The sequence below is a fragment of the Crocuta crocuta genome, unplaced genomic scaffold, assembly GCF_008692635.1.
Source record: "Crocuta crocuta isolate KB4526 unplaced genomic scaffold, BGI_CrCroc_1.0 scaffold260, whole genome shotgun sequence".
NCBI lineage: Eukaryota > Metazoa > Chordata > Mammalia > Carnivora > Hyaenidae > Crocuta > Crocuta crocuta.
The window spans coordinates 4,835,236-4,855,187 of record NW_027527525.1 but is presented as its reverse complement, the minus strand read 5'-3'; the positions used below and the strand labels follow the sequence as shown (position 1 = coordinate 4,855,187).

General features: G+C 38.9%; 1 protein-coding gene across 1 annotated transcript in view; it reads right to left on the bottom strand.

The window, feature by feature from the left end:
• ATAD2 (ATPase family AAA domain containing 2) overlaps positions 1-12,348 on the bottom strand; it is a 70,638-nt gene extending 58,290 nt beyond the window's left edge. The window contains exons 1-3 of the mRNA XM_077764802.1: positions 11,890-12,348; positions 11,404-11,464; positions 1,189-1,337 (exon numbers count right to left, since the gene is read on the bottom strand). Coding sequence (XP_077620928.1) covers positions 1,189-1,337; positions 11,404-11,464; positions 11,890-12,263 — 584 coding nt within the window. The 5' untranslated portion in view covers positions 12,264-12,348. The remainder of the gene's footprint in view (positions 1-1,188; positions 1,338-11,403; positions 11,465-11,889) is intronic.
• Between the last annotated feature and the right edge of the window lie 7,604 nt (positions 12,349-19,952).

Below are 19,952 nucleotides of genomic sequence, written 5' to 3'. Positions count from 1 at the left end.
CCACTCACCCCACCCCAAGAAGACCTGAAGCTTCAGAAATACTAGGGTAGTTTAAATTGTATTTCAATCCTGTAAGTTGTACATTTCTTACCCCACTTTAACTTCTCTGAACTTAGGATGCCTTAAAATTGATGGAATGTCATAGTTTAACTTTCAGTGTTTTTTTCTTTTACTGTCTCATAAAATGAGTGTTTAAATTGCTGCTATCTTGGATTCCATGAAATACAGTACTAAACATGCCATAAATAATGGATGAAAAAATGGTTGCAAATTTTAAAATATGTAGTGAAAGACAATTTAAATAAAAGTAACAAAAAAACTGTAACAAAAAACAAACTTAAAAGGGCATGATATCACCTATCTGGAAAATCGGCTATGTAAAATAATCAAAATCTACTTAAGAGTAGGAGGGTTCTAGTCCTGTCAGTCATTATGAGAAATTTATGAGAAGAATTAATACATAAAACAACTATTTCATCAAAAGAAATTTGTTCTAACTGGCACTTTCCCCCTCATTTATGTTAGGCCCACCAAAGTGGGAAGAAAAGTGAAGGTTTTCAGCTAATTAAATTTAAATCTGTCCCAAACCAAACAAATCCAACTTCCCTGAATCACCTATCTAAAATTCACTAAAAATTCCTTGAGTGTTAAAATGGAATTCATGCCACCTACCTCAGGGTTCTTGAGAAATGAAATTTAAATATGTATAAAGCATCTAGTCCCCTTAGACAAGTAAAAAAATAATCATGTTCCATCTCCTCTGTGAAGACTGTTCTAGCAGCATACTAACACAAATTCATAAATAACTCAGAATTGATGAAATACTTGATAACAAGCAAACAGAAATATAATTACTATTTTGAATAAAAACTTTTTTAAGTATGAAACAAAACCACATATCATAAGCAAGTTAAAATGAAACAGTCACAAAGATACTCAAGTATTTTCAAGCAACTTTGTCAGCTGCACTCATACATATCACAAATATTGTCTTTGAACAAGAAAATAAAAAAAACAACCCTGGTACATATTAAAATTTCAATTCAATGATATTCATTTGTGGCAATTTCATTTCAAGTAAATCACATTTTACAACTCTGGAATTCTGATGATTGGTCAAGAATACACTTAAAAATCCTAAATTACTTTAAAACTATTCTGAATTGGAATTCAACCATCTTGTATTACCTTGTAAAATGCCTTCCATTAGCATGTTTCTCTGTTATTTCCATATTCTTATCAAAACTAGAATCTGAAGAATTCTGTGCATTTTTTCTCAAAGACCTTAAAGCACGTGTCCGGTGGTAGGTTTCAACTTCCTTAACTGAAGACCCATCCTTTAAGAAAAATTAAGAAAGCCATCTAAGTTTTTCTGCAGTCAAAATTTCTAGTTAAATTTCTCCTAAGAGTTTTCTTTGATTACACGTTTGTAACAACTGCTTTTTGTGCAGAATGATTCTGCATCTCCCCAAGAAACTATAATAGTATCTAAACTAAATAATCATTTCATGATAAACGAATAACCATCAATGTCTTTGAAATGGCTAATATAAGGTTTATTGATGATTTGTAGCTCTATTTCATAGCAAGTACTCCAGGGAGTAAAGTTTTCCATTACTGACAAAAAGTTGAAATAGTTCATAGCACTAAATACTCTTTTATTTTAAGGCTATAGAAATCAGAAACACACACAAACCATTGCCTGCCATGCAACCACTGGCAGCAACTTTAAAATAACTGGACCATCGAACTATAATTTGGGCTTGGATAACAAAAACGAGTTATTACCATCTCTTTCACGGTTTCACCCAGATGCAGCAACACTTGAATTAAAAAACTGTTTACGTATGTTAATCTGTTGTAAAAATCATAGTGCTCTATGTAACTTTACTATTGCTCAATAGAGTTCTTTTTTTAAAATTTTTAAAAAAATGTTGTATTCATTTCTGAGAGAGAGAGAAACAGCATGAACAGGGGAGGGTCAGAGAGAGAGGGTGACACAGAACCTGAAACAGGATCCAGGCTTTGAGCTGTCAGCACAGAGCCCGCCTGGGGATCGAACCCACCACGAACTGTGAGATCATGACCTGACCCAAAGTCAGACACTTAACCAACTGAGCCACCCTGACACCCCATCAATAGACTAGAGTTCTTAGGGGGCTGCTTCATGAGCTAATGAGGTTTTCATAAAGTATTTAAAAGTTTGTACATCTCTCTCTGAAATCATATAAAGGCTAATTTCACATAAAAAGAAAAGGCCAAATTACCTAACAAGTCTCTAATTACATGCCATACTACTCTGAAGATTGACAATTTTAGAAAAACAGGCAGTACTTTTTAAAAATTTTTTTTAATGTTTTATTTATTTCTAGGAGAGAGAGAGAGAGACAGAGTGAGCAGGGGAGGGTCAGAGAGAGAGGGAGACAGAGACTATGAAACAGGCTCCAGGCTCTGAGCTGGCTAGTCAGCACAGAGCCTGATGCGGGGCTCGAACCCATGAACCGTGAGATCATGACCTAAGCGAAAGTCGGACGCTTAACCGACTAAGCCACCCAGGCGCCCCAAACAGGCAGTATTTTTAAAAACTTGAACAATTAGTATACTCCCCGCCCTCTTAGGCTGGCTTTATCCAGTTGTTTCATTTTGTTTTATCAAGACATTTTGTCATTTAATTTTGCTTTGAGAATATTTCACTGGTTCACAAGTAAAACAAGGACATTTAAACCACAAGGATTTGTGTTAAGAATTAGACAGGTACTTCATAAAACATTAAGTGATATGAATGGTTTGTTACCTCTTTCATCAATGTACCAATATGTAAGGATGTTTGAAAATCAAACACCTACACTTTTAAGTAGGTGCATTATTTTTAAACGAACAGCTACTTCTTAGATGGGTGTAGTATAACAAGACTTTCTAAGAAAAATTTTATGGGAATCTATTTCCAGATTCTCAACTTCCATATATACTTAAAAAAAACAAAAAACCTGATGTGCCTGAGAAGGTATCCTCTTCCATTTACCTTTTCTCTCATTTTATAAAAGAAAGTCACGTCTTTCAGTCATTCTGAACCTTACCATTTTAAACTGCCTCAGGCCTCAAAAACCTTCCTAAAGCCAAACAAAGAAAAACACTAGCACAGGTGTTAAGACATTGAATTACAAAGGTCGGCAACAAATCCTTCCTTTTGTTAGGTAGTTTCTAATTTTCAGCTTTCCACAAAATTGAAAGGAGACCTAATCAAGCTAAGAGAACATGAAAAAAATTTTTTGGCAAGTGTTTTCTAGCATACAAGACAGAAAAACTGAGTGGCACTGCTAAACTCCTTTCATTACTGTCTACTTACTTATATGAACATATATTTCTTGTTTCTCCATGCTTGCATTTATAAAAACAATGAAACTGATGACAAACATGCTCTTCAGCAGTAAGATTCTTCCACAAATATACAGGTGGGGGGAACTGCAATCACATGAAATCCTAACGAAATCTTACTTTCTATGTTTAATCGTTTTTAATCAAAATATGTTTTTGCGGTTTCAACCAACTGAATATTAATAGGTCGTATTTCTTATAGCCTGGTGATCACAAAAAAGTGTAAAAAACTTCTAACTTTGTTTTGCTTTGTTTTACAGGTATGAAAAGATATTTAATAAATTACTTTTAAGTACAAAAGTATATCAAAATAAAATGCTGTGGGTTAAGTGAACTGAGAATACAAATTAAAAGAGAGGAAAAAATTAAGATAAAATTTCTGACTGCTAAAGGAATGTGTTTACGTATTTTTTAAATAACTATGGTTTTTAGATTCCAGTGGATAAAAAGATTGATCTAATAGCTTTATTTTTTAATGTCAACACTAAAGGATGACAGAAATGATATCCTTCCTAACTAAACCAATGGGGATGGGGGAAACCTTAGATGGCAAAACCATTTTAAAGGGAAACCTTTAAAAGTATAATACAGAGAAACTCTGAGGAAAAAAACAGAGGCACAACCTTTAATTACATTGGATTTGGCAATGATTTCTTAGATATGACTTGTGAAGTATAGATAACTGAAGAAAAAATAGATAAGCTGGACTTCATCAAAATTACAAACTTTTGTGCCAAAGACGTTATCCACAGAGTGAAATGGAAACCCATGGAATGGGGGAACATATTTACAAATCCAATTAACTGACAAAGTATGGTATCCATAATATATGAAGAACTCCTATATTTTAATGACAAAACACAAAAGAAATGGGCAGAAGAGTTGAATAGACGTTTCTCTAAAGAATATATACAAATGGCCAATAAACACACAAAAAGATAACTAGTTTTAGAAAAACACAAAACCAACCCACAAATGAGATGTCACTTCACACTTGTTAGGATCCCTATTATAAAAAAGAGAAAATAAGTATTGGCAAGTATGTGGAGAAACTGTACATTGTGGTAGGGATGTAAAATGGTGCAGCCACTGTGGAAAATGATATGGCAATTCCTCAAAAAATTAAACACAGAATTACCATATGATCTAGCAATCCCGCCTCTGGGTATTTACTCAAAAGAAGCCAAAGCAGGTATTTGTATACTCTTATTCACAGCAGCATTATTTACAAGAGCCAAATGTTCAATGATGAATGGATTAAAAAACTGTGGTACTTACAGAATATTATCCAGCCTTTAAAAAGGAAGTAAAATTTTAACACACTGCTATAATATGGATGAGCCTGAAAAGATTAGACTAAGTAAAATAAATCAGTCACAAAAGGACAAATATTGTATGTTTCCTCTTACATGAGGCTCTTATGATAGTCAAATTCATAGAGACAGAAAGAATGGTAGTTGCAGGATGCCTGGGTGGCTCAGTCGGTTAAGCATCCAACTTTGGCTCAGGTCATGATCTCATAGTCTGTGGGTTTGAGCCCCGTGTCGGGCTCTGTGCTGACAGCTCAGAGCCTGGAGCCTGCTTCCAATTCTGCGTCTCCCTCTCTCTCTGCCCCTCTCCGGCTCGCTCTCTGTCTCTGTGTCTCAAAATAAAGACATAAAAATTTTTTTTTAGGAAAAATGGTAGTTGCTAGGTGCTGGGAGGAGGGAAGCATGGAGAGTTATTGTTTAATGGGTATAGAGTTTCAGTTTTGGAAGATAAAAGATTCTGGAAATGGACAGTGTTTATGGTTGCACAACAAAATGTACTTTAAGGCTACAGAACTGTACACTTAAAAATGGTTAAAACAGTAAATGTTATATTATCCATGTTTTATTATAATAAAAAAGGAAAGTAATGCCATCATATTTCTGAGGATAATAAAAAAAGGTTTGTTTCCATAGGAAAAAGGGAGGTAGGTAGGTGCTAACTACTGGGAAAAAAGATTCCCTGAAAAACCTGGAAGCTTTAATTTGATAAGCGGTATTAAGTCCATCTTTGATTTACATAGTGAGTAGCTTCGTTCATACTCCCTAAATAAGTACTAGGCATCAAGAAAGTCTTAACTGTGTGGAGAAAAAAAAAATACAGATTCTTAGGGAATCACCTATATAAAGGTACACAATAGGGAGTTTTAAAATATCAATTTTCAAAAATGTTTCTTTCAAAAGCAATATAAAAATAAAAGCAATCCATGCCCATTATAGTTGGAAAAATGAAGAAATGCAAGAAAGAAGAAAATGTCACCCTTAATTCCAGATACCCACAATAACCACTGTTAAATTTCTGGTGCATTCTTTTCCTATAAAATATATTCACGTGATTTTTAAATTGAACTATTTATGTTTTATAACTTTTTGCTAGTAATAAGAAACATTTTCCCGTGCACTGAAACACTATTCTAAAACTCTTTTAAAATGAATGACTAGTATTCCAGCCATTACGTGTATCAATTTAATAAATTTAATAAATCAATTTAACAAATTGATTGATTAATAAATTGCTTAATATATTATACTTAAATTATCTGCATTTTGTGTTATAAATACTTCTAGATGAATTATAAACATCTGATTTCCTAAGAAAACTAGCACAGTTATTAAGTCAAAGTCATAGTTTAATATTGCTTATCAAAATAATTCTCAAGGGGTAAGTTAAATGTCAACTGTGCAATAACTAACATTGGATGATAGAAATGAGTACTTTCACTTTCTGTTTTTTACATTTGTACAACTTGTATTACTAGAAAAAAATTTTCTAAGTAAGAAACCAAGAGAAAATGTACTTAATCTGAAAACTAAATCTGTAGAGGTAGTGACCTCATTTATCCTTTTGTTAAAATCTACTTAAATACTCAGAGCACTGAGAGTTCTTCAAAGTGGAGATTTAAAAGAGGAAAAAAATATTTTGTTAGAATTTTCAGTCTCTTATAATCTTGCAGAATCAGTAAGTTAGTTCAGGGAAGAAGCAACAACAGAACAAAAGCTTTTCCCCAAAGTAGATACAATTGCATAACAAAAATAAATATTCTAATACGTTGTTTTTCCCATAAAAGATCAAGCTTATCCAACCTTTAAATTCCTAACAAAAAATGTGTATGTGGGTCGGTTGGTTGAGTCAATTCAAGTATCCATCCAACCAGTGAAGTGTCAAAAGGATTTTTTAAATCACGTTAAAATACTGACATAAAATGTATTCATCTAGACATAAGACTCCTTGAAAGCTTGGTCAGCATATTCTAACACACAATGGTATACACATTATACCTAGAAGTAATATCCCTCCTTAGCTTCATTTTTTTTTTAATGTTTATTTTTGAGAGAGAGAGAATGAGAATGAATACGCATGTGCACACACACTAGCAAGAAACGGGCACAGACAGTGGGAGACAGAGAACCCAAAACAGGCCCTGTGCGCCATCAGCACAGAACCATATGTGGGACTCAAACCTACGAACCGAATCGTGAGATCGTGACCCAAGAGAACGCTGGTCACTCAACCGACTGAGCCACCCAGGCGCCACCTCCCTAGCTTCATCTTTAAATAAAGCTGTGTGTGCTCAAGTCTTAACCATGGATCTATTCCACAAGCTCCAGCAACTTGATTTCTACCTCTACTGCTCTTAAAATAGACCTAAAACTATCTCCCAATAGCTAACGCCAATGGCCTCTGCTCTCCCCGACTGACTTCGATGGGATTGATCACTCCCTTCTTTAAATGCTTTGATCCTTTGTTCACATGATACTCAAAAACAAAAACAAAAACAAAAACCCCACACCATAATTCATCCCCTTGTCATCCTTAAAATGTAGCCATTACTTTGGATCTTCTTACATGTATTTGTGTTCTACTATGTCTTCTATTCAGTTTCAAGAATTCAGCTATCACTTCTATACAGGTGACTACCAAAGACCTAAAGTTCTAACTTCTCCCCAAACTCTAGCATACTCCCAATGGTTTACTATACACCTCTTTAGCTGGAAACAACACTGCTTTCCCTCTCTATCTGAATAACTCTCAGAACTTTTGCAGTATTATTTGGCATTTTTCTCTCTGTTCCTTCTAGTATCACTTTAATTTAGCCTCTAGTTTTCTCTGCTTTGGTTTATTGTGTTAGTAGTGTTACCAATTAGGAGCCCAAGCTCTTTTTTAAGGTAGGCTTCACGCCCAGCACAGAGCCCAACACAGGGCTTGAACACATGACCGAGATAAAGACCTGAGCTGAGATCAAGAGTCAGATGTTCGACCAACTGAGCTACCCAGGTGCCCCAAGAGCCCAAACTCTTAAAGACAGATTGCCTAGGATTGATTCTTGGCATGTCACTTAGAGCTGTACAATCTTGTTCAAGTTATATAAGGTCTCTGTGCCTTGGTTTCCATATCGAAACGAGGATAATAATAGTTACTTTATAAGGCAAATGTTATGTTGTGTATATATGTACCACGCCTAGCACATAGTAAGTGACATATATAACTGCTAGATGTTAATATTACATTTTAACTGGTCTTCCAAACTCCAGATTTGTTGACTATAATCCATCTTTTTTTTTTTTTTAAGTTTATTTATATATTTTGAGACAGACCATGAGCAGGGGAGGGACAGAGAGAAAGGAAGAAAGAGAATCCCAAGTAGGCTCCACACGGACAGTGCAAGGCAAGAACTGTGAGATCATGACCTAAGCTGAAATCAAGAGTTGGATACTTAACCAACTGAGCTACCTGGGCACCCTAATTATAATCCATCTTAAACACTATTTCATCAGATTCCTCTTCCAAAAGTTGCAGCTTCTAAGCATAAATCAAGGGCCAGCCTTTAATAGGAACAAAACTGGGCTACCTAATATTGCTTCAAAACAAGTATAACTCTCTTGAATTTAGAGCAGCCATGTCATTCAACTTCAGGATGCAAAATTCACTGCAACATGTCAAAATATCCCTATTCATGCATTGTGACACTTCACTATGCTGTACACTTTTCACTTTTCCGTTGTATTATACTTCAACTTTTAAAAAATCTCCCATACGTTGCATATCAGTGTCATTTGCAGTACTCTCCAAACTTTTAAATAGACAACTTTAAAAGTAACTTCTACATACCACAGCATATTTTATTTTACCTAACATATAGAAAATGTAAACACAACCTAAAAGTAATGTATAATCATCTTCCCACTACAATGAGATACTGTCCCCTACTATTAGCAAGAAACAACCCTAAATTTAGTGAGTCAAAGAGCCTCAGACCTGAGATGTGAAAGCACAGAAATAAGCAATGGCTAGTCTGACTCTGGGGGAAAAATGAAACCAAAGAAAGGGGTTCTGAATGGGTGAAAATGCCAGATCTTATGATTCAAATATGATGAAAATAAAAGTTTAAAAAACAAAACAAAAAAATTTAGAACATAACTTCAGGGAACCCATACAAGTCAGGAGGAAAAAAAACCGCAGCTGAGTGAGATCATATTCAAAATGTAAAAACAAAATGTGGTTAGTAAGTAGGTGACTATAAGTATCTTCAGAAATTGAATATAATAAGATGAAATAAAAATATAAGTTAACAAATTAATATAAATACATTTAACCATCTTTAAAAGTAACTTACCCTAAGAAATGGTAAATATGTAGCTGAAAGGACAATACCTAGATACAATCAGAGTGATCAAGAAGCTAAGTTTCTGAAATGCACGACTGATATCAAAAGCAAGCTGTAATAGAATGAAATGTATTGAATGTAAGTCTCCAAATTTGAAAATATTCCAATCACAAAGGTATGTTTCATTGTTGGTATTGGTGGGCTTTGTGAGCATGAATACATTAGCTCTCAGGACTATCCTTTTTTTCGTTTTTGATCCAATCCATGCTAAGTAACCCTTTGAATATAATTTGGCCTATCGAGAATTTATAGAAGACAGGAATACTATGTCTCAAAAAGGTATAATCCCTACTAGAAATCCTGACTTGGGAAAGAAAAAAAAGTCCTTTTCACTCTACAAAATCCATCTCCGTGCTACCTGCTCAACCAGCACATACCACTGATATGGCAATTATGGCAAATAGTCTCTGTACACTGATATGTTAGGTATCCTCTGCTAGACTAAGTTCCTTCAGAGCAACAACAGTCAACAATAAATATTTATTATGTACCTAGTACACTCTGGGTTCTATTCTAGGTCCTAGGAAAACAGTGCTGAACAAAAGGTCAAAATCCTGAACCCTACAGAGTTACATTTTGATTTAGCGAGACATAAAATATTTTATAAGTAGGAAATTAACAGAATACGTTATGAAGTGATAAGGAAACATAAAGCAGAGTAAAGAGACATGTCAATGAGAGTGATTTGTAATTTCATTAGCGTGTGTGTGTGTTTAAGTAGGCTCCATGACCAACGTGGAGCTTGAAGGCACGACCCTGAGATCAAGAGTTCACTGACGGAGCCAGCCAAGTACCCCAAGAGTGGTTTGTAATGTTAATAAGGTGGTTAGGGTAAGCATCACTGAAAAGGTGAGATTTTAGAAAAGACTTGAAAGAGACAGGTTCTTGTAGGTAAAACCTGGAGTGTCATCGCTTATCATAAGGGTGAATTTGAGGAAGTTATTTAAGTCTCTGTGCCTCAGTTCTCTCACCTGAAAAACAAAGATTATGTCAACTCCATAAGGTTAAAAGGATTGAGTTAACAGTTGTGAGCTTCTTGGAACATGTTAAGTACTATGATTTTTGAGATTTTTTTTAAATTAAAAAAATGTAAAAGGTAAAGGACAGGTTATGCAGATATTCAGGAGAAGAGTATGCCCAACAGAGGGCAGAGAAAGTACAAAGGCCCTGGTATTCAAGGAGCAGGCAGAGCAATGTGGCTAGAATAGACTAGGTTTTGCAAAAGGGAAAATGGGAGATGTCATCATAAAGAGAAAGGGGCACCCAAATTTTTAAAACCTTTAAAGCTTTTTAAGCAGAGAAGTGATCAACTGCTTCTGACTTTTACAAAGATCACTCTGTAAGGATAGTAACAACTGACGACTGCAGAAGTGGATTATTATGTACTAGGGTGGGAAACCAGGAGGCCAGTCAAGAATATATTCTAACAACCCAAGGAAGAGATAATGGCTTGGGCTATTATGGTAACAATGGAAGAGCTGAGAAGTGGTCAGATTCTGAATGTATTTTGAAAGCAGAGCCGACAGAATTTGCTAGTTCGAAATGAGGAGTCAAGAGGACTCTCAGGTTTTTGGCCTGAAGAACTAGAAAGATGGAGTGAGCATTAAAATGGACTGTGGTCTTAGTTGCAGTTGTGGACAGTGACTGAGACTTAACTAAAGCCAAGTGTTCAGCTAATTTCCTTACATGCATGAACACATTTAGTCCTCACTACCCACGTGGTATCACCTCTGTTAAGAGTATAAAACCCTAATTATTACTAAGCTGAGATTCAAAACTAACACTTGTTTTAAGCACCTGTATTTCTTAATGCTCAATACACCATTGTAATCACAGGATGCAGCATCTTCCAGAAGATAATAAATATTCAATATTTATTGAAATAATTGGATCTTCTGAATGTAGGTTAATTAAGTCAAGTGACCCAAGTTCAGTGCAGAAGTGTCTGGCCTCCTCAGATCTCAATCTCTGTATGTGACTGAGAAACAGATCCTGAAAGTCAGGAAATTATTTTTTTTTCCCCAATTCAGAATCACAATTTCAGAGATTAAACAGACTTTTCCACTTCCCTCAGTAGAGGAGCCACTAGTACAGGGTGCCTACAAAAGATACAGACAACGAATTTCATACAGTGATCACTGCCTTAACTGTATTTTGTCACTCTCCCCGCCCCCCTCGGCCTCTCATTCTGACTTCCCAGTTCCCTCTCTCTGGTGCTGTTTTTCTCAGCCCTACGTCTGCCCTCCCTCAAACAGAACAGGACTTCCTGCTGCCTTAACTTTTCTAGTGGTGCTTCCTCAACTTCTCCACCCTTTCCTTAACGCGGTCTCCTCCACCTGCGCCTCCTTCGGCGGCTGCTGGAGGGCGGTGGAGGGGCTCTCTCCCCTGGCCTTAATTCTGCAATCAAAAAGCCTATCGTACTTCAGATTTACAAGGAGAAGCAATTCTTTCAAGAAGACTTTATTGCTCCACCCCCTTGGAAACTTCCCCTATAGCCAATCGTTTATAACTGCAGCATGATATAACAGAAAGGGAGAGGTTCTGGAGGCAGAGGATCCAAGTTCCAATTTTAGATCTACCGCTCACTGGCTACCTTCTCGAGTCCATTTTTTCGTCTGTAAGACAGATACCATGACTACCCATTTTCATGGAGCTGTTAGGAGGCTCAAGTGAAGAAGGTATACGTGGGTCTCCACCCCTCCACATTATGCAACCTGGTATTCTTCACTGCGCTCTTATTACCGAACCTTTCTGGATCGCCAATGAAGGTCAGGGAGCCTGAATGACCCTCCTTCTATTCCCGTGACCCCTAAAACATCTACTGGGCACCCGGTAGGGAGTCAGTAAACGCGTGCTGCCCGCGACAGCTGAGCACCCAGGGCAGCAGCCTGGGCGCTAGGTTAGGGAGGTGCTCGAGATGGGGTTGGGGGCAGCCCGACAAATCAAGGTTCCAGAGGGCTTCGGTGTCCGCGTGCGTGAAACGCCGAGTAACGAACTGCTCAGCCCTCTTCCGCACAGCCCAATCTCTTGCCCCGACCCACACCCACCGGGGCTCGGATCTTAGGAAGCCTTCCATTTTACTGTCCNTCCGGCCGATCTGCTCCAGGCTGAGGAACTCGCTGGACAGGTCCAGGGGGTCGGTGGCCGAGGAGGCGGAGTGGCTGTGCAGCTCCATGCTGCTGCGGAGGACCACCATTTTTCCCTCTCCCCTCGCCTGGCGTCCGCAGCGGCAGACGGGCTCCAGTCAGACCCGCAGCCTCACAGGCTCTTCCGCGCTACGAATTCTGGCGCCACAAGCTCCGCGCCAGCGGCCGCAGCGCGCGCACCCGGAATCCCTCCGCCTGGGGTCCCGCCCACGCCTCCTCCCTGAAACGGGGGACTCGAAACTTTCCGCCCACCCGCCCAGCGACAGACTTCGGGCTGAAGTTGAGGAGGACCTGCACCGAGAGTGACTAGGACCTGAGCGGACAGGGGCGGGAGAACGCCGACTTCTTTTTCGTATATAGTTCCGGCTCGCTGAACTCAGCGGAGGGAGATGGCGGGTAACGGCACGAGGTTCGGTTTGGAATTTTGGCGCGTGGATGCCGGGGGGAGGGGAGTAGGGAGGCTCCTCCTGCTCTGATTGGCGGGCAGGGGCCTGGCGGCTCCTCCCAGCCCCGCCGGCCGCCTGCCTTCAGCTTCCCGCCACGCAGGATTCAAATGCAAAATGCCGAGTCCTTGACTAGAGCGGGATAAAGCCCCTGGCGTAGACAGGTTTTGACTTTGATCCTCAAGAGCTTTTTACCGATAGCTTAACCAAAACAATTTACCTATCAAAAGAAAACAGAAAGGAACCTAAAAGCTAGCCTGCAGAGTGCTATAGTTAAGGCCGCACGTTCTGTGCCCAGCGCTGTCGTATCCCACGTATACGATCTTGTGTAAATTACTCACCATTGCGGGTTTTAATTTCCTCAGCTGTAAATTAACTGCAATCGTAATAATAGTAATAAGAATGATAATACCTATGGCTTTAAGATATTCTACTTTAGAACCGTGTCTGCACCTGGTAAGAGCTCAATAAATGTTCCCTACTATTAAAGAATTATAGAAAATGGCTTCTCTAAGATACAGCCGTTACTTGACTACTTTGAAATAGATAGCACGCTGAAATGATCAGAATGTAAGAGGAGTTCTGGTGAAACTGAAAAAGCTTTATTGATTTGGATACCTACGTTTCCTTAATTCGACATTTATTAAATATTTATTGACCATCTATTATGTGCCAGGCAGTATTCTAAACACCGAGGACACGGCAGTGAATAAAAAGAACAAAAATGCCCCTGTGGAACTTAAGTTTTGGTGGGAGGAAAAAGACAAGAAACTAAGTAGATGTTATCATAAGTGTTGAAATATAAAGTAGGGAAGGGCAAGGAGAGAGGGAAGCCTACCATTTTAAACAGGATGATTAAGGAAGGTGTCATGGATAAACGTAAGCATAGACCGAAACGAAAAGTAGTTAGGTATATCCGGGAGTAGAAAGACGCAAGAAGGGAGAGGAGAGGGAGTTAAAGAGACCAAAGAAGAAAGAGCCTCTATGAGTAGATGTGGGCCTCAGCTTTAAGATTTTCTCCTTTTTATTACAAGTGAGATTAAAAGACAATACAGGGTTTTGAATAAAGGAGTGACCNCGCGGCTCAACCAACTGAGCCACCCAGGCGCCCCAGGAGTGACCTTTTCTGACTTCTTCAAAGAATCCTTCTGGCTGCTACATGGAAAATGCAATCTTTGGGTTTATTTAAACTAAAAAAAAATGTTGTTTATCTAAACTTCCAATTTCAGTGGGTGTCCTGTGTTTTTATTTGCTAAATTGGGCAACCCTCGTTGGGAGGCCACTGCAGTTAGTCAGGCAAGAGATGATGACAGTGAAGATAATTAATAGTTGGATTCTAGATGTATTGGAAGAAAAGAGGCAAGTGAACTTGCTGGTTAATTGGATTTAGGTGTGGGAGAAAGAAAGGCATCAAGGAAGAGTCTATTTTTATTTTTATTTTTTCCTTGAGCTAATGGAAAGACGCTGCTGCACTTAACTGGGATGAAGAAATTTGCTAAACAAATTTGGAGAGAATGTCAGGAATTCCCTTTGATGCATGTTTAAGATGCACAAGTTATTATATATGTTCTGTACTTAAAATTTGGCCTTTGAAAAAGTTTTCACACATGTATGCATTATGTTTATCACAGAATTATTTGTAATGTCAGAAAACTGAAAACAACGGAATGTCCTTCAGTAAAGCCTGTCTTAAAAAGGATGCTATGCAGGGGCATGGGGGTGGCTCAGTTGGTTAAGCCTCCGGGGTTAAGCATCCGACTCTTGGTTTTGGCTTAGGTCATGATCTCTCAGTTGGTGAGATGGAACCCTACATATGGGTCTGAGCCTGCTTGGGATTCTCTCTCTCTCCCTGTCTCTCTCTTTGCCCCCTCCTGCTTGTGCTCTGTCTCAAAATAAGTAAACATTAAAAAAAGAAGAAGAATGTTCTATAGTCTTTAAAACTATGTAACTCTGTTAATTTAATTCTATAAAAAGTTGGGCACAATGCATTGTAACTTGCTAAGAAACTACAAAGAAGTATCATACAGTTCCATCTTTGTTTTAAAAAAGTATATGTGTGGGGGTCCCTGGCTGGTTGAGTGAGTGGAATATGCAACTCTTGGGGTTGTAAGTTCGGGCCCCATGTTTGGTGTGGAGATTATTTAAAAATAAAACATGAAAAAGTGTGTGTGTGTGTGTGTGTGTGTGTGTGTGTGTGTGTATGGTTAAGTTTGGGATGGTGATACTAATGTTTTTATATAGTTTGTACTTTTCTCCATTTTTCTGATTTTGCATTAAATATGTGTCACCTTTATAACAGAAAAAAAAGCTTTAAAGTGATTGTTTACCCAATATAAATGGAAGAGGAAAGAACAATATTTAGAGTAGCATAGTCTACCCTTATGTACACTTTATGCATGTTATATATACCTCAATAAAAATTTATGAAAAGAACTTCTACCCAAAATGCATATGCATTTGTGATTGTGTTAGATTATCACCAGATTGATCGACCTCCACAGAAATTTTAGCAGTCATTTTAGTTCATTTAAAAAAAGTAAAGAGGCATTTGGGTGGCTGAGTCCGTTAAGCCCGTGACTCTTGATTTCAGCTCAGGACATGATCTCACAGTTTGTGAGTCTGAGCCCCGTGTTGGGCTCTGTGCTGACAGTGCAAAGCCTGCTTGAGATTCTGTTTCCCTCTTTCTCTGGCCCTCCCCTGCTCTCTCTCAAAAATAAATTAACGTTCAAAAGATTTATAATAAAATAAAGGAACAGAAATTTTAGAACACCAAGAGATAGAGACAGCCAAAGGGTTTTCTCTGTTCCTTTATTCTCTCCCCAACAATATTAAGAATAACAACACTTAAAAAAAAAAAAAAAGAATAACAACACTTGCTTCAGCCTTTGGTTGGTAAAGTTGATTGAATTGTGTACCCCAAAAGGATATGTCCAAGTCCTAAACTCTGACACCTGTAAATGTGACCTTATATGTAAATAAGGTCTTTGCAGATGTAATTAAGGACTTTGAAATGAGGTCATCCTGTTATGGTAGACCCTAAACACAGTGACTGGTGTCCATTGTGAGAGAAAGGAGAGGGGTGTTTGACACATAAACACACACATTGAAGAAGGGAATGTGAAGATAGAGACAGAAATTGGAATGATGCATCTATAAGCCAATGAATGCCAAGGATTTCTAGCAACCAACAGAGGCCAGGAGAGAGATACAGAACAGATTCTCCTCCAGAGCCTCCAGAAGGAACCAACCTTTCTGACACCCTGATTTCAGGCTTCTGGCCTCCTGAGAAGAAATTTCTGGGTTTTCTTTCTTTTTTCTTTTTTTAAAATGTTTTATTTATTTTTGAGAGAGAGAGACAGAGTAAGAGTGGGGGAGGGGCAGAGAGAGAGGGAAATACAGAATCTAAAGCAGGCTTTAGGCTCTGAGCTGTCAATACAGAGCCCAACGCAGGGCTCAAACTCGAGAACTGCTAGATCATGACCTGAGCTGAAGTCAGATGCTTAACCGACTGAGCCAACTAGGCACCCCTCTTTCTTTTTTCTTTTTAAAGCCACTTATTTTGTAGTAATTTGTTACAGCAGCCTTAGAAAACTTATGGGATGTTTGCATGTATAGGAGGATTAGGAGGAACTTAACCGTGGGGGAGAAGGGGGGAAATGGTGGGGGAGAGGGAGGGAGGCAAACCATGAGAGACTCTTGAATGCTGAGAACAAACTGAGGACTGATGGGGGGGGGAGGGGAATGGGGGTGATGGGCATGGAGGAGGGCACTTGTGAGGATGAGCAATGGGTATTATATGGAAACCAACCAACTTGGCAATAAATTATTTGTTAAAAAAAAGGAAAAAAGAAAAAAAGAAAGAAAACTTATGGGTTGGTCTGGAATTTGTCTTTGGCAGGTAATATTTCTTTCCTTTTAATTTTAGCTATTGTAGATAGGAATTATTTGATTTAGGAAAAAAGGGACCCTGGAAACAGATTCTTTCTCACAGCCTCAAAAGCTTACAGAGGATTAAGTGTTTTTACTTCACATATGACAGAAAAGAGGGCTGAGGTAAGAGCTAAGCATAAGTACATTTCCTCATTTGAAATGAGGTTATAGGTGGGTCCCTTTCTGTTCTTGTTCTTCTGGTAACAAAGTTAGAAAGTAAACATCAACTTGGACAGGGATTTCTTTCAGGAATGTTGTGAATGTGCCCTTACCTACATTCAATAGCTAATCTCATTGATTTCTGTTAAAAGAAAAAAAAAACATTAATCACATAGAGGTGTGTGTGTGTGGGGGGGGTTATAGTTGCCATTTGCCATTTTTTAAACTACTCTGAATTTAAACAGACACATTTATTTGAGAGATTTTGAGTGGGTCTGGATTAGTCATGGTCCCATCTTTTATGGAAATCCTACAGGGACAAATACTTCATTTCCCTGTTAACCTGGCAATTAGGACTCAGGCATGTGACCTCAGCTCAGTCAATGGACTGCTCCCACCTCAAACATTCATTGCCTCATGAAGGAGTGACCCAAAGATGCAAGGGCAGAGATTATTCACGGTGGCAGCGGCAGGTGGTACAGAGACACTGGCCTTAATGGAGGCATCCTAACCAGCCGGTTCTTGGAATTTTGAATTATACTAGTAAATTTGGTTTCTTGTTTAAGTTAGCCAGAGATGATTTCTGTCGTTTGCCAACAAGAACTGTCTGGTACAGAGGCTTTGGATCAGAAGGGAAAATTTTACCAGTGGTTTCCTAGAATGGACGCTGACATAAAGAATGTTGAGAGACCACGTGAGACAGATGCCCCCTTTCAGGTCTGGGGGGGCGGAAGGCTGGGAGAGAGGGTATGCAGGCACAGGAAGTGAGCTGGGAAGAGATCTCATAATTTTGTGATGTGGTTTTCAGACTTTCTCTCTTTATCAGCCTCCCCTGAATATACTTACATTTCTCAGTCTTCCCACCTAAGGTGTGGTACACAGCCCTGAGCCCGACATCACAGGCATGGGCTGGCCCATGCAGAGGGCCCTGTGACTACTGCCTCCCTCCTACCCCATTGTAAGTAAGATGAGTAATAACAGTCTTGCATTCAACCCAACCCAACTCCTCACCCCTAATGGGGAGGTGCCCCCTCCCCCTCCAGCTCCCACTGTATGTTGCCACCTTAGCACTTTATATTGAAATGACCCTTTTAACACAGGGAAGTAGTAGTCAGATAAATGCAAACTAAAATAACAATGGGAACTCCAAGGATGGGTTTTTTGCCTATTTTTTTTAAGTTTATTTATTTACTTTGAGAGATAGTCAGTGTAAGCAGTGGAGGAGCAGACAGAATCCCAAGCAAGCGCTGTGCGCGCCATCAGCACACAGCCTGATGCAGGGCTCAAACTCATGAACCTCAAACTCACAACCGGAGCCAAGATTGGGAGTCAGATGCTTAATCAGTTGTGCCACCGAGGTGCTCCTGTTTTTTGTTTTTTAAATAACAATACTCAGTGTAAAAAAAAAAAAAATAATGTGATATTGAAGTATAGGCTTATTTCTTTTTTTATTTAATAAAAATTTTTTAAAATGTTTATTTATTTTTGAGAGAAAGAGAGAGTGTGAGTAGGGAGGGGCAGAGAGAGAGAGAGGGAGACATAGAAACTGAAGCAGGCTCCAGACTCCAAGCTGTCAGCACAAAGCCCAACACAGGGCTCCAACTCAAAAACTGTTAGATTAGGACCTGAGCTGAAGTCAGGTGCTCAACCAACTAAGCCACCCAGGCACCCCAGGCCCACTTCTTAAAAGCATAATAGCAACACAGGGATAACTGGGTGCCTTAGTTAAGTGTCCAACTCTCCTTTTGTTTTTATTTTAATTTATTTTGAGAGAGCACAAGTGGGGTAAGGGCAGAGGGAGAGAGGGAAAGAATTCCAAGCAGACTGCCAGCATAGAGCCCGACACGGGGCTTGAACCTATGAAACATGAAATGATGACCTGACTCAGCCAAGCCACCCTGGCGCTTCACCTCTTGATTTAGGCTCAGGTGATGACCTCACAGTTTGTGAGACTGAGCCTTGCATCAGGCTCTGCACTGACAGCAGGGAGCCTGCTTGGGATTCTCTCTCTCCTTCTTGCTCTGCCCCTCCTGGCTCGTGGATGTGGGTGTGCATTCTCTCTCTCTCTCAAAATAAATAAACATTGAAAAAAATAAAAGCAATATAGCAACATGTATCAAGAGACCTGGAAAATATTTAAAGCCATTGGCCCAGGAATACACCCTCTAGGGCTCCATCCTAATGTTAATTATCAGAGGCATGGACCAAGATTTATGTACAAAAATGTTAATTGCAGGGGTGCCTGGGTGGCTCAGTCGGTTGAGCGTCCAACTTCGGCTCAGGTCATGATCTCACTGTCCATGGGTTCGAGCCCCGTGTCGGTCTCTATGCTGACAGCTTAGAGCCTGGAGCCTCCTTCAGATTATGTCTCCCTCTCTCTCTGACCCTCCCCTGCTCATGCTGTCTCCCTCTCTCTCTCTTAGAATAAGTAAAACATTTTAAAAAAAATGTTAATTGCAGCTTTATTTAACAGTAGGATCTAAACACTAAATATACAAAAGTAGGGGGAAAGTTGAGTGAGCCATAGTCTGTCAATGCAGCTCTTTGGGTTGATAAATTTGATTTTTAAGACTGTATTTTCTTAATTTTTTTAGAGAGAGAAAGTGGAAGGAAGGGCAGAGGGAGAGAATCTTAAGCAGGCTCCATGCTCAATGTAGAGCCCAACATAGGCTTCGATCCCATGACACTGGGATCATGACCTGAGCCAAAATCATGAGTCAGTCACTCAGCTGACAGAGCCACCCAGGCACCCCAAGACTCTATTAAAAATATTTGTTATTACACAGTAAGACAGTTGGACAAGATGGGGCTTAGGGACGCCAAACTGGGTGCAGTAAAAAAATCTGCATATAACTTTAGACTCCCTCAAAACATAACTACTAATTGCCTTCTATTGACCAGAAGACTTACTGATAGCATAAATAGTCGATTAACACTTAATTTGTATGTTACAGGTATTATATGCTGTATTCTTATGATAAAGTAAGAGAAAAGAAAATTGTTAATTAAGAAAAACTGTAAGAGAAAATACATCTGCTGTACTGTAAAAGCTCTGTATAGAAGTGGACCCACACAGTTCAAACTTGTGTTGTTTAAGGGTCAACTGCACATGTAAAAACAGCGAAGCAGCACAGAAGTGTAAAAAATAGAGGTACAAGTTGCTCTGTGTGATTGCTATGAGGAAAACGGAGTTTTCTCTTTCTACTG